Source organism: Camelus ferus, chromosome 1, assembly GCF_009834535.1.
Source record: "Camelus ferus isolate YT-003-E chromosome 1, BCGSAC_Cfer_1.0, whole genome shotgun sequence".
Lineage (NCBI taxonomy): Eukaryota > Metazoa > Chordata > Mammalia > Artiodactyla > Camelidae > Camelus > Camelus ferus.
The window spans coordinates 3,822,989-3,837,358 of record NC_045696.1 but is presented as its reverse complement, the minus strand read 5'-3'; the positions used below and the strand labels follow the sequence as shown (position 1 = coordinate 3,837,358).

Below are 14,370 nucleotides of genomic sequence, written 5' to 3'. Positions count from 1 at the left end.
GCGGGAGGGGGCCACACACACAGGGGCTTGCAGCTCACGGGCAGGTGTGTGGTCAGCTTGCAGCTCACAGGCACACACACGACAGGCCTGCTGCTCAGTGACACATAGCAAGTCTCCCGGCAGGGGCTGGGCGCACGGCAGGCCGGCCGGCAGCCCGCAGAGCAGCTAGTGTGGCACTTGGTGAGGCGCTGAGGTGGGGTCAGGACTGAGTACAGGGCTGGTCTGGAGGCTCCTCCCCTGGGTGACCTTTACGCCCAGGCCATGGCATCCTGGCCACAAGGCATGTGAGTGCCCTCCTCCTGGCCGCCTGCTGTTTTTCCTCCTCGTCCTTCTCCACAGTCTCTTCCTGGAGTTCCCGGTGGAAGTGACCCAGTTCAGGAAGCTCCTTCTCAGCGGGAGGCACCCAGTGACACAGTGGTCCTGTGACTTCTGTAATTGGAGCCTGGGTTGGATAGGGAAGGGCCATCATGTGGGGACAGAAGTCTCACATCATATTCTCAGGGTCCTCCCCAGTTGTAAAGACCCTGTGTCTGTCCGCACAAGCACAGTGTCCCCCACTTTGATTTGGAAACTCAGTGATCCAGAAGGTTCTTCCACAGGGCTGGGCTCCTCACTGGGAGCTGCAGCCACACTACTGCCATGATCACAGCGACGGGGTTCCAGCTTCGAGCCGGGGCTGAGTTAAGTGTTTCACGTGGACCCCCTCGTAACTGATTGATGACCAGTCCTGCCACCGCCCGGGGGCGGCGGGAGCCCCGTGTGCACAGGCGGTCCCTCAGGGCGATTCAGAAGGAGCCCATGACGGGTGCACGGTCTCAGCGCTGAGACGGAGAAGCAGGCACTTGAAGGTGTCAGCCCCCTGGGTCCCCAGTCCTCACATTGTGCCGCGTGCGCTGGGGCCCTGGGCGTGTGCTCTGAGATTCTTGCATCTGTCGATTGGAATTTTTTTTTAAAAAGTCAAATTTGGGAATTTTGTCAGCTGTTTCTTCCCAGTTCTGTTATACTTCAGTGTCATTCTCCTCTCCTCCCCGGGCAGAAATCACTCGCACGTTAGCCTCTCTGATGTTGTCTCACAGGCCTCCCCGTCTTTCTTAGCTCCTTGTCCCCCTTCATCAGGTTGGATGATTTCCACTGACGTGTCCTCAGGTCCACCGAGCCTTCCCTCTATCAGCCCAGGGTGGTGACGCCTGCTCCTCGGTTCCCACGGTCGGAATCCTCCACCGGCCCCCGCACCCTGTCAGCCCGAGCTGTGGGATTCCCCGCTGCCCCTGGAACTGCCCGTTTCTGCAGCCGTGTCCTCACAGCCCCCTGGCTGCCTCTGCCTGGAGCGCCGCCCCGACCCCTTCTCTGGACGCAGAGCCAGCTCAGCGCCGCCTCCCCGCTGAGGCCCCCACACCACCCACCAGCTCCCCACTTCTCTCCATCTGCTGAGCCTGCCGTCCTTTCCGGGACTCAGCCCCTCTGGAATCATCTCATGCATGAATGTTTCATGCACTCATTTGCTCACTGCCCTGGAAGGCTCAGGCGGCGGGGGCATCTCCCTCGCCAGCACGTAGTGTAATTTGTTGCATGAACGAATCAGCTCTTATACTGATTACTATGAAGCAGGAGCCGGCAAACTTTCTGTAAAGGGCAGAGAGCGAGACTCTCAGGCTCTGCGGTCACGCGGCCTCCCTCAGCACAGCTCAGCGTGGCCGGGGGAGCGGCCCCGGATGCTAAGCACGCAGGCGGGCTGTGCCCACAGAGCTCCGCTCCCACACAGGCAGCAGGCCAGCGCTGTCCCACAGGCTCCCGCTTCGGCGTTGTCCTCTGCAAAAAACCCTCAAAATACAGTATTGCCTCAAAGTCTTCGCTGACATCACGAGATCTAAAGGAGTAAGAGGTTATGTCTCTGAGTCCATGCAAGGGTGTGCTGGGCACAGTGATGGCCGGAGGAACAACACACACCCCACGTAAATTCAGACCAGAACATCCTGTTTACAGGAGGAGGAATTGGCCTCAAAGCCAAACTAATTTGTGGTGAAGAACAATACAGGAAAGTGCGTCCCAGGATAATAAGATGTTGGCAACAACCTCGAGGAAGTCAGCAGGTGAGCTTCTGCGCTGCTGGGACGCCCACGGCCCGGGTATAAAGGCCGCCCGGGCAGGGAGGCTGCAGACATCACCGCCCTCCTCCCGACGCCAGCCCAGCCCTAAGCCACCATGTGCCACACCAGCTGCTCCTCCGGCTGCCCGGCTGCCTGCTACGTGCCCAGCTCCGGCCAGGCGTCCTGCTGCACGGCCAGGCCCTGCCAGGCGTCCTGCTATGTGCCCCTGACCTGTAAGCCAGCTGTGTGCGTGCCCGTGAGCTGCAGGCCCGTGTGCCTGCCCGTGAGCTGCAAGCCCACCGTGGGTGTGGCCCCCTCCTGCCAGTCCTTTGTGCGTGTGCCCGTGAGCTACAAACAGGTCGTGTATGTGGCCCCCTCCTGCCAGTCCTCCGGGTGCTACCAGCCCCCCTGCCCCACCCTGGTCTGCAGACCCACCTCCTGTAGCACCCCCTCGTGCCTTTGACCGTGAGCCTCCTCCCAGCTGCCCCCTGTGCAGATGAGTTCATACCTGTGCCCCTCCCAGAACGAGTCCTCCATGGGCCTCCAGGTTCTGCACGTGGCAGATGAAAAACGCATGATGAACCAACCCTCTGAACTCTGGGGCGAGAACGTGGCAGGATGATCTGGATCCTTCTATGAATCTGCGCATCCCCTCTGGAAGCCCTGGTTCCCAGGGTCCCTCTCTGTCTCCGGCAGGAAGCCACACCCCATGTGTGACAAATAAATCATGCTTTCTCAATGCAGTGTGTCCCTCCATTTTTTTTAATTCTTATTGAAGTATTATCAATTTACAATGTTAATTTCAGATAAACAGCAAAGCGATTCAGTGATACATACACATACTTTTTTTTCCTGTTTCTTTTCCATTACAACTTACTACAAGAAATTGAATAGAGCTCCTTGTGCTGCACAGTAGGTCCTTGTTGTTTATCTATTTTATATATGGTAATGTATATCTATTAATCCCAAACTTCTGATCTATCCCTGCCCCTCCTTTTCCCCTCTAGTAACCACAGTTTTTTTCTTTGTCTATGAATTTATGTCTGGTTTATAAATAAATTTGTACCTTTTTTTTAGATTCCACATATAAGGGACATCATATGACATTTGTCTTTCTCTGTCTGACTTACTTCACTTAGTATGATCATCCTCACTTTCTATCATCACATACTTTGAAGTTTCTCCTTGGAGGTATGAACAAAGCACAGCGCAGCGGCCCCTTCGCAGAGCCTCCTCCTGGCGGCCCAGCTGGGGTGGGGGGCCTTGGTGAGTGGAGGGTCAGGAAGGTGTGCCCCCATGTCCACCCCTCGAGGCTCATGCCGTGGGTGGGGGAGGACTTCCCTCCCTCTGAGTGGCGGACGGGAAACAGGCCTGGGTCCCACCTGGTCCCTAAAGGATGACTACACAGGGAGGGCCAGAAACACCCACACAAACCCACCACACTTACAAAGGGGAGGCTGGATGTCCCAGGAGAAGAGGCAGGAAGTCTGAGAAAGCCTCACCCTCCAATCCCCGAGCACACAGGGCCTGCCAAGGCTGGCCCTGGACCAGGACCAGAGAGCCCTCCTGGCTCCTAACTCCAGCCCGGCCAGCGCAGCTGCCTGAACTGTGTCAGTCTCCACTGGGGAAAGGCAGATACGTGTAGAGGTCCCTTCTGTGTGCCAGGCAAGCAGGGCCAGCTGAAAACATAGGGCAGAGCAAAACATTGTGTCCCCCAGCCCTTGTCCTAAGCACAAGACACTGGCATCCCCACTGGAATCTGAAGTTGCTGGTACCCTGAAAGTCCCAAACTGAGGCCAACACCTGAGCAGGTTGATTCAAACCTCCCTCCAACACATTGATGCCTTACAGAAGAGACACGGCCATTCCCAGAAGGAAACACTTTATGTCCATTGAAATGAACACATAATATCTGAGATTCAACAAGGAAACATACAAAAAAGCGAGGGGGGGGGGCGGGTGGTAATAAATCCACTGTCAAGAGACAAAGCAATCAACACAACTAGACTCCAAGTGACCCAGAGGTTGGAGCTGTCAGGTTGGAATTTTAAAATAACTATGAGTAGTGAAATAAGTCAGACAGAAAGACAAATACTGTATAATCTCACTTATACATACAGTCTAAGAAGAAAACAAATGCATAGATACAGTGAACAGACTGGTGGTTGTCAGAGGTAGGGGGAGGGGATAGGCAAAGGGAATCAAAAGGTACAAATATCCAGTTATAAAATAAATATGTCCTGGGGATGTGATGCACGGCACAGTGACTGTAAGAGGAAAAAATCTATTTTTATTTATTTATTTTTATTTAAAGAAATAAAAGAGCATTATGAGAACAAAGTGAAAGTCTATTAAAATAAAAGAAAGAAACAGACTTCAGGAGAAACAAATAAAACTTCTACAAATAAAAAAGTCCAAGTATTGGAAATTAAAAACTCAGTGGATACGTCAAACAGAATATTAGACACAGCTGAAGACAGAATTAGAAAAATTAGAAGGCAGGTGTTTGATGTCAGCTGTCATCCCTTTCCAGGAATTGCCTCTGAGACAGCTGTCTTCACCAAGGTCAGGCCCCCTTCCCAGGGGACTCACATGTAATCACTGATCCAGGGCAATAAAGGCCTGGTCTGGGGCCCCAACTCAGGGCAGCTCTAACAGACACTCCCAGCTTGAGATCTCTCTCTGAGGTCACTGAATTCATCACAGCCCAGCTCTGCCTGAGTTCAATCCTGCTCCCTTCCGCTCCACAGATGTTGATCCCAAGAGAGCTCCCTAATAAACCTAATATCTCAGCACCTCCGTCTGCAGCAAAGGACCTTGAAGCAATGACAGCCCGTTAGCAGTGAGTGTCCCAGGACCCCAGCTGTGGTTGCTAAATCTCATTTCCCACTGAAAAGGGCCAGATGATCCCTGGAGGGATGGCAGGCTTCTGGGGCAAGAGATAAGCACAATGAGTCTGAGCCATCTTGAGCTCCGAAGCAAGGAAGCTATCAAAGACTGCTGAGACGGTGTCAAAAGGACACAAGAGTCAGCCTGCAGGGGCTTCCACTGGCGCCCACCAAAGGGGTCATTCCATCCTCCAAACGGGGTACTACAGAAGTTACTAAGATGGTTATTCTGAAAACTAATAAAAAGGACAGAATAAATCAGGTATCTGGTCTTTCCTATAAAAAGAGCATTTTAGTGTAAACAAATAGGCATTGAAGGAAAGTGCTTCTTTTTTTCTTATCTTTAATACATACACATTTGTATTGAAGTATAGTCAGTTTACAATGTTGTGGCAATTTCTGGTGTACAGCATAATGCTTCAGTCATACGTGAACATACATACATTTGTTTTCATATTCTTTTTCACCATAAGTTACTACAAGATATTGAATATATTTCCCTGTGCTATACTGTATGAACTTGTTGTTTATCTATTTTATGTACATATTAATTAGTATTTTTTTAATTAAAAAAATTTGGGGGGTAGGTAATTAGGTATATGTATTTTTTTAATTTAACGGAGGTACTAGGGGTTGAACCCAGGACCTCGTGCATGCTAGCCATGCATTTTACCACTGAGCTACACCCTCCCCCAAAATGCTTCTTTATAGAACTCCAGCTTCTAAATGTAGAGGAAATGGGCGACAGTTGCATCTTGCAAAGCCCAGTGACATAATGGATCTAAACCCAGATTTTCAGTGGCTGCTGAAACTGAGAAGGTTGACAGCAGTTGCCCCAGGGGTCGACCTCAACAGCCATCCCCCAAACCAAGGCACCCAGACACCACTGGCCTCTCCATGTGACAGGCGCTCTTGGAAGAACAAAGCTCCTGGGAAGCATCCTCGCCAAAGGAGCTGAACCTGCATTTCAGCCCGTTCGTAGATCTTCTCCCGTTTTACAGGAAATACAGGAGATGGAGGAATTTTTTTAAAGAACATCTTAAGACTCAAACAACCTGATCCAAAATGCCGAAAAATCTCCCGGACAAATCCCTGGATTTCTTTAACAAGTAGACGCTGTAAGAATTACTGTAAATCAGAAGGGGCTTCAGAGAAGCATCAGCAGTGTGCTTTATTGGAGCCTCGTTTGAACAAGTAACACATCAAGGCCTTCTTCCCTCGTCCACAGGAATAGAGCTACCCCGCCCTTCTTAACGCCCGAGCAGCAGCTCCTCGCATAGACATGGTGCAATGGCACCTTTCCGCTGTTAACAGTCTTCATCTAGGCTCCTTTTTGCTGTTGTTGCTATTGTGAATGAAAAATATTGCAGCCACATCAGTAAACAAAGGGCGCTGTGGCCATCAAGTCATCAGCCACTACTGCCGTCCCCAGTGGTGAGCAGGAGGGGACTCAGGCTGGAGACAGGCAGGCAGCCCAGGCCTCTGCAGCCGCCCCCAGTGGCGTCCCCTGAGGGGCTCAGGATGGGAGAGAACGGGCCACTGGCCCCAGACAGCCAGGTGCACATCGAAGGAGTGGTCTCAGTGAGCCCAGACTTTTGCATCTTCCCACACACAGAAAAGCCCTAAACTCCTTAACTTGAGATGCCTGGTTTTCTTTAATTGACACTAATTTCTTGATGTTCTGACTACCTGGTTTTTGTGGCAAAACGCCTGTATATCCTGGCTCCTCCTCTGCCTCTTCGGAGCCGGCCGTCAGAGCGACCTGAGAGCATTGTCTGGGCTCAAGTCCTCAGAAATGTCCGCCAAATAAAGCATAACTCTCAACTTTTATGCTGTGCCTTTTTTTTTTTTTCAGTCAACACTATTACAAGCAATGCGACGGTAAACACCCTTTACATGTGTCCTTGTGCAAGCATTCCTGCTGGGCTGGTTCCTAGGAGAAAATGTCCACCTTTTAAGCAAGAGAACACAGCGGGAAAGGCTCCCGCCCAGGGCTGCACTCAGTGTCTACACAGCAGGGCCGGGATGGAGTCCAGAGTCTGCTGTGTCCGGCCCCAGGAAAACTGATCACATCGTCCATCTTCCTGCACCACCTTCTGCCCCGCGGAGTCTAGACGGCGCAGGGGACTGAATGTAAACGTCTCCTCCGTGCACAGGCTGCGGAAGCATCCCACCCGGCTGGCGGCGCTGCAAGGGCCTGACACCTGTGGCCAGTGAATCTGGGGGTCCCGAGCCTCCCCAGTGGCTGAGCGATATTTCTCAGCTGGAACCCGGGAAACGGATGGAGCACGGAGCCGCCCACACTCGGAGAGCGTCCCCGGGTCGGGGCGGAGGATGAGACAGCGGGCGCGGCAGAATTCCTCCGGGCATTAGGCTTGGTAGCGCACATCAGCCGCACCCAGGGGCTTCGCGGTCCCGTTCCACTGTATCGAGGACTCTGGAGAAGGCAGGACAAGGATGCCTCTTGAGTAGGTGGCCCCGAGAGAGGCTCCCTTGTCTTGTCCCCTTCCAGGGGGCAGTGGGGCCGACCTGGAATAAGAAGGCTTGTTTTCTGGTATCTCCCCCAACCTGTTTTGTCCACCTCCGCGAAGGAGGTGTTGCTTAGCAACCGGAGAGAGGCAATGACGTCCTTGGACTATTCGGTTCCACTCCTGTGACACTTAACTCTGGTTGATTATTAGCACACGGACTGGGGAGGTGACAACCTGCCTTAAAGAAAAACGAGTGCTACAAAGTCACCAAGGGGCAGAAAAGGGACTTCTAGTGTGGCTTTGGGAAGGGGTCTGGCTGGCACAAAATTTTTCAGTTCTCTAAAAGAATCTTTCTTCCTAAACCTGCAAGATTCCTTGGGCAAGAGGACAATAGGTGTTAAGAAAGCTCTTTGAAATATGAGCCTCTCCATTTACTGTCTAATCTGCAAAGCTGCCATGCAAATGTGATCTCTGCTGGCCGGGCTCCCTGACATTTGTAGCTTTTCTGATCTGTAAGTATATTAAGCAACCGGAAAATAATATTGTGGAGGTAACTAGGGTATACCATTAATGGGCCTTCTGTGTCTTTTTCTATAAGAATGTGTTAATAATTTACATTTTAACTAAGAGTTACTGTTGACGCGGTGGTAGAAAGACTTTTCAAAGAGCCGTTTCTATCACCAGGTAAATAATCCTAGATAAGCCTTTGCTTTCCCTGAGACTCAGGTGTCTTGGAAACTTTAAGGTATGCCCTTGGGAAAGTTAGTTTGGCTGCTGTCCTCCCATGGTAAATTGGCAGACAAAAAAAAAAGGAAAGAAAGAGAGAAAGAGAGAGAGAGAGAGAGAGAGAGAGAAAGAGAGAAAGAGAGAAAGAGAGAAAGAGAGAAAGAAAGAAAGAAAGAAAGAAAGAAAGAAAGAAAGAAAGAAAGAAAGAAAGAAAGAAAGAAAGAAAGAAAGAAAGAAAGAAAGAAAAGAAAGAGAGAGAGAAAAGCCACCCAAAGGTTCACGCAGAGGAAATGTCAGGCACTTTCCCAAACTCACAGTTCTAGGCTTGTGGGTGAAGAATGCTGCCCGCCATCTCAGTAAACAAAGGATGTTGTGGCCGTCAAGCCATCAGCCACTGTAGCCACTCCTGACTGTGCAACCAGAGGGGACTCAGGATGGAGAAAAGCAGGACGCTGGCCCTAGAGAGCTGAGGTGCAGATCAAAGGAGTGATTTCAGTGGCCCAGACTCTTGCATCTTCTCATACATAGGAAAGCCCTAAATTCCTTAACTTGAGATGTCTGGTTTTTCTTAATTAACAGTAATCTTTTGATGTTTCAACTAGGTGGTATTTGTTGCAAAAAGCCCCTATATATCCTGGCTCCTCCCTAATCTCTTTGGAGCAGTCCCTCCGAGCGTTCTGAGAGCCTGTCTTCCTGGTTTAAGTCCTCAGTCCTCGAATAAAACATAATTCTCAACTTCTAGGCTGTGAGTTTTATTTCAGTTAACAATTCCCATCAACACGACCTCCTTCAGGGCTTTTTGGCACCAAGCGTGATCCCTTTGCTCCTGCTTATTGAACCAGAGCAAGAAAAACAGAGAAGAATCTGACTTCTAACAGGGTCATCATTCACCTGTAATGTGCAGACCCCCAGACAGAAAGACAGGCCCGCAGACGGAAAAAAGATGCACCGATCTGGGCTTGTGGGCAGGCTTCACAGTGGTGTCAGTTCCTGGAAGAGACGAGGTTCTGGCAAAAAAAGGGGTCAGGCCCCTGCAGGACGGGCCACGCAGATGCCAAGGCCTTTGTCCCCTGTCTCTGTGCAGCTGTTTGTCTTGCATTTGTGACTCATCCTGCCTGTGTGCAAAAGAGCCCAGGGAGAGGTGAATGTCACAGCCCCAGAGACGCCCCACACTGAGGGGACCGCTGGAGGGTTGTCACAGCAGCTGGCTTGTTCTTCAGTGTTCGGTCACCTGCACACCCAGGCTGGGTCACTTTGCCAAGAGTCAACCCTGGCAGTTTTCCAGAATGTTCAAATGGAACCAGCAGCCCGAGGACATACCTCTGCCCCCCTCCTCAGCACCAAAAACCTGCGACCGAGGTCAGGACAACTTAACCTCGGCGCTCGGCATTTTCCCCAACAAGAGCATTCTTCATTAAAGTCAGCAGGCCACTGTCCTTGGCCTCCGTCATATTGTGCCCACTGCTTCCTCCTCCTGCAGGAAGCCTGCTTAGAGTAAACCACTCAACTCTGAGAAAGGATGAGTAAGACTGAGCAGCCAGAAGACTGAGCCTGTGCAGCCAGAGGGTCTGGGTCAGCACCAAGCTTTGTCCCTCAAAGGGGAAAGTCACTCACCTTCTCCAAGTCTCCACATTGTAGGGCGGGACATCCTGAAGTTGGAGGTAATTAACATACAGCCCTGAGCAAAGGCTGACACAAAATTAGCAGTTGGTGAGTGTCCGTCAGTGCTGCTGCTTCCGGCCAGCCCACCCTGATGGGCTGGGCTACACTGTGCAGGCTCCAAGACGGCCCCCAACAACGATCGTGCCTCTTGGCATTCACCTCCTGTGTGATCCCCTCCCCTGTCGTGGGGGCTGGACCTAGTGACTTGCTTCTAAGGGACAGAAAGTAGCAAGCATGATGGAACGTTTTAAGACTGACTCCCGTCCTGTGGGACTCTTTGCCTACTGTGCTCCCACCTTGCCCCCTCCAATGACGCTGCAGCGGCATCAGGGAGGCCCTGGTCCACGTGGCAAGGAATAGGGCAGCTTCTGTCCAACAGCCAGTGAAGCCCTGAGGCTGACAGCCAGCCCGAGAGGAGCCAGGTCCTGCCCACAAGTGCTGAGAGAGTGCCCAGGCAGATCCACCCTAGTGGAACTTCAGATGGCTGGGGCCCCAAATGGGCACCCGGACTGCAAGCTTGGGGGAGGCTCCAAAGAAGAGGGGTTGCCCACACTATGCCTGGACCCCCCCCTCCCCCGGGGAACCTGTGAGATGACAGGTGTTCTGAGCCGCTGTGCCCCGGGCTGACTTGTTAGGCAGCCATAGCTGATGCATACAGAGCCACACCTGCCCTGGGCCTGCAGAGTGTATGTGCCACTAGCAGAAACGCTCTTCCCCAACTCAGCACGTGTCTATCAATACCTGCAGAGCACTGGCGCTGGTCCCGCTCTTTAGAGATGGTAAGTCCCCCAGGGTCTGTGGAAGGGGCGCTAGGACCACAGAGAGCTGCTCCAGGGGCAGACGTTCACAGACAAATGGAGCTGAGGATGGAGACAGTGGACAGCAGGACAGCCAGCAGGGCTGGGCCTCTTGTCCCTGAAATACTCCAGGACCTGTCCCTAGGTGGCCCCTGCACCAAGACCCTCCAAGTGCTCCCCCTGGAGGCAAGTAAGCCCTGGCCTCTGGGGGCCCTGGGGCTCTGCTCCTGCACCCCGGCCAGTGTCCGTCCACCCAATCAGTGCCCGGGGCCATGCAGGTGTAGGGGGCGAACCCTGTTTCTCCCTCTCAGGTCTCTGGCTGGCCTGCGAATGAAATAAGATGAACTGACAGGAGAAGCACATACACTTTTATTCAATGTAGTTTTCACCAGGCACAGGACCCTCACAAGGAAACGAAGGCCCCGAGAAGCAGCAACACCTACATGCGTTTATACAGGAAAGTAACTAAATACACGGTGGTGGGGAGGAGCGTGAGCGCCGTTCGAACGAGGCCTGTGCAGAGCCCCCCGTCCTCCTGGTGCTGGGAGGGCCGCCCTCACAGGGGACCTCTACCTCCCACTTTGAGGAGGAGAGGGAGACTCAGAGCGCCCTTCCTGCACCTGCTGCCGGCGAGTGCCTTCAGCGGAAAGTGATCCTTACATCAACGGGGCAGTTCTGGGGGCCTGTTCTGCCCCTTTCACAGTGGAAAGACATTACAAAACCCCTCCTGGCTAACACAGAGGCCACCCCGGTGCTGGACAAGAGGGCATCTGGAGTATGAAAGGGCCAGGCTACCTTCCCCCAGCTCCACCCACAGTCCTGCCGACGCTTGTGCCAAGCAGGTGAAGACGGCTTTCCCAAGTGAGTGTCCAGGCCGGGGGCTGATGGAGAAGGGGTGTGGTCTCCCGAGCGGTCACGCCCAGCTTGGTCACACACCGGCCGCCCAGTCACCGGCCTGGCATCTGATTGTTAGCTGGTCTGACGCCGGCCAAGCCCTCAGGAGACTGCACAGAATAGCTGAATGTTTGAAGAAAAAGAAAAACAAATCAACCACCAATTACTCACAAAGATGTCTTGGAAAAGTCCCTTGACTTCCCCAGGCGAGTTCCTGCAGCTCTAAAATGAAGAGGGTTAACCCGAGTCATTCCTCAAATTTCTCCACCGGCCCACACGCCCCTAACGCTGGGAACATCCTAGACGCATCCTGGGCACCTTTGGCCCAGGGGTGCCTCCTCGAAGTTCAAAACGTCTTCTGAGACTTCTATCTTCAAAGGCTGCAAAATATTGTCATCCTATTACATAGACCATCCATGTTTGTTTTGAAAAATGAAAATAAATCCTTAGCCCTATGAAGCTGCCCCTCTGAGATGTCCGGTACGGCCACGTGGTGGTGGAGTAGCCCCCTCGCCAGCCCCAGCCTCTGCCCCAAGGCAGTCCCAGCTCCGCTGTCCCTCCCACAGGGAAGTGAGGGGAGTGGGGGGCTCAAGGACTCACCAAACCTCCCATCGCCACCCCATGCCAAGCTGAGGGGTCAAGAGGATAACTCCCTGGGTTTGAGTCCCAAGTCTGTCACTACTGGCTGTGTGACCGTGGGCAAGTCACGCAACCTCTCTGTGCCTCCCTTTGCCAGCAGAGAAAGTGGAGATGATGATAACCACTGGCAGGGCTGTTGTGAAGGCTAGACCAGCGGTTCTGTAACGCTCTCAAACAATGCCCAGCACACTGAAAGGGCTTCATGTGAAGAGTCAGCTCCCTTCACCTCCAGAACCTCCTTCCTGCCCTCACCTCTTGTCACCGTCACTGCTGCCTTCAAACTCATGGACATTTCTCTTCCGTTTTATTTTACCTTTCCCCAGCTTTCTTCTCCCCTTATCCTCTCTCTCCCTCTTTTTTTATTCTACTTGTGAAGAATGACCTTATTTGGAAATAGGATCCACGCAGGTATAATTAAGTTGAGATGCTGTCAGGCTGGATAGGGCCGGCACTAACCCAATGACTGGTGCCCCTGTGGGAAACGGGAGACACACAGATGCAGAGAAGCAGTGAGGAAGCCACAGCCAAGGATGCTGGCAGCCCCCAGCATCTGGAAGAGGCAGGAAGGATCCGCCCGGAGCCCTCAGAGGGAGCACGGCCCTGCTGACGCCTTGACTTTGGATTCCGACTGCCAGATTGTGAGAGTAGGTTTCTGCTGACTAAGCCCCCGGATTGTGGAGCTTTGTCACAGCAGTCCCAGGGGAGCAGTGCTGGTCCTCACAACTGCCCGTCGCACAGTACCTGCCTGGCCCCCGAGGGACACAGATGAGCCCGTGAGCCAGGACCACCCACAGCCTCGGGCAAGCCTCACTGCAGGGCACCTGCACCTCACAACCCCCCCCCCCCCAGACGTGCATTTGACAGAGGCATCGGAACACAGCAAGATCAGCAGGAGAGCTCAGAGATGAAGTCAGGGGACGGAGCCCCTGCAGAGAGCCGCCTGCTCCCCGAGAGGATGAGCAGACGGGCTGGAGGCAGCGGGAATCCAGCCCTCCGTGCACGTGCCTGGGGCACGGTGAGCTCACTGTTTGGTTGTATCCAGTATGCAGTATCCAAGGACGCTGGGGCCACCCTGCCCTTTGGGCAGGGAGGGTGGGGCAGAGCACTCCCGGATGGAGATGCTGCCGTCTCCTTCCCAGGACAGTGCGGGGACCTTTCCTGGGCACGTGAATACTTCTACTGGACAAAGTGAAGAGGGTAGGGGGTGCAGACCTCCATGCTGGGCAGGGGCACATGGAGCTTGGGACCCTGGGGGTGCCACTGCGGGGGTCCTGTGCGGCCATCTGGGTCACAGCCCGAGAGGCCGGCCTGGGCCAGAGGCTTGTCCTAGAGGAACCGGGAGGTCCTCATCAGGTGGAAGGGCCAGAGCCATCTTGGAGACCAGCTGTCCCCCAGCAGGTGTTAAATTAATTCAACAAAGAGGCCATTAGACGGATAAGACTCTAAGGCTGTGGCAGCTATGGAAGCAAACCCAGATCCAAGCCTGCAAACGCATCAGGGTTCTGAAGTCTAACCTGAAGGACAGCCTGAAGGTCCCAGGGCAACCTAGGCTTCAGCTGCCGCCATCCAGTCACGTCCTGTCCGCCTCTCCATTTTAAGTAAATCTTTTCGGCCTCTGCCTGCAAGCACTCCACTTCCTGCTGGTTTGGCATTGCCCCATTCTAGTTGATTTTCGCTCACATGAACTCTTAAAATGTTCACTATGCCTCGGTTTACCTTTTCACAGGGAGAGAGGCCGTGTCCATTGGCTGGAGCAGACACTCACCGCTGCCCTGGGGTGGAAGCAGGTCGTGCCAAGCACCTGGAAGGGATGGCCAGGGTCTCTCATCCAATATGCAAATGAGGATGATGGAGCCAAGAATAACCGAAGTCGCAGCATCATTAGTTGAGATCAGGCCCCGGGCTAGGACACTGGGTTGTTTAAACCTCCTACTGGCCCACTTTCCAGATGGGGTGACTGACCAGCGCAAGGCGGAGGACCTTCCCACATTCCCAAGGCTGCAGAGGCACCAAGTGGAAACCTGCCATGAGGTTGGTGGTGTGGCCTCCCGCTGCCCCAGCTTACCAGTACCCCCTCGAGCTGGGACTAATTCCCTCCCCAGGGAAGGACCTCCAACCCACGAGGTCCTAATGCCCTTTCCTGGGGAGGAGCCGCTCTCCAGGCCGTGGTCAGGCCCAGCTGTCCTGCTGGGACGAGAGGGCAGAG

General features: G+C 53.4%; 1 protein-coding gene across 1 annotated transcript; it reads left to right on the top strand.

Moving 5' to 3' along the window:
* Positions 1 to 28: 28 nt before the first annotated feature.
* Positions 29 to 2,830, top strand: LOC116664756 (keratin-associated protein 12-2-like). The gene is made up of 2 exons (XM_032483337.1): positions 29 to 44; positions 2,159 to 2,830. The coding sequence occupies exon 2, from the start codon at positions 2,203 to 2,205 to the stop codon at positions 2,548 to 2,550; it is 348 nt and encodes a 115-aa protein (XP_032339228.1). The 5' UTR covers positions 29 to 44; positions 2,159 to 2,202; the 3' UTR covers positions 2,551 to 2,830.
* The last annotated feature ends 11,540 nt before the right edge of the window (positions 2,831 to 14,370 follow it).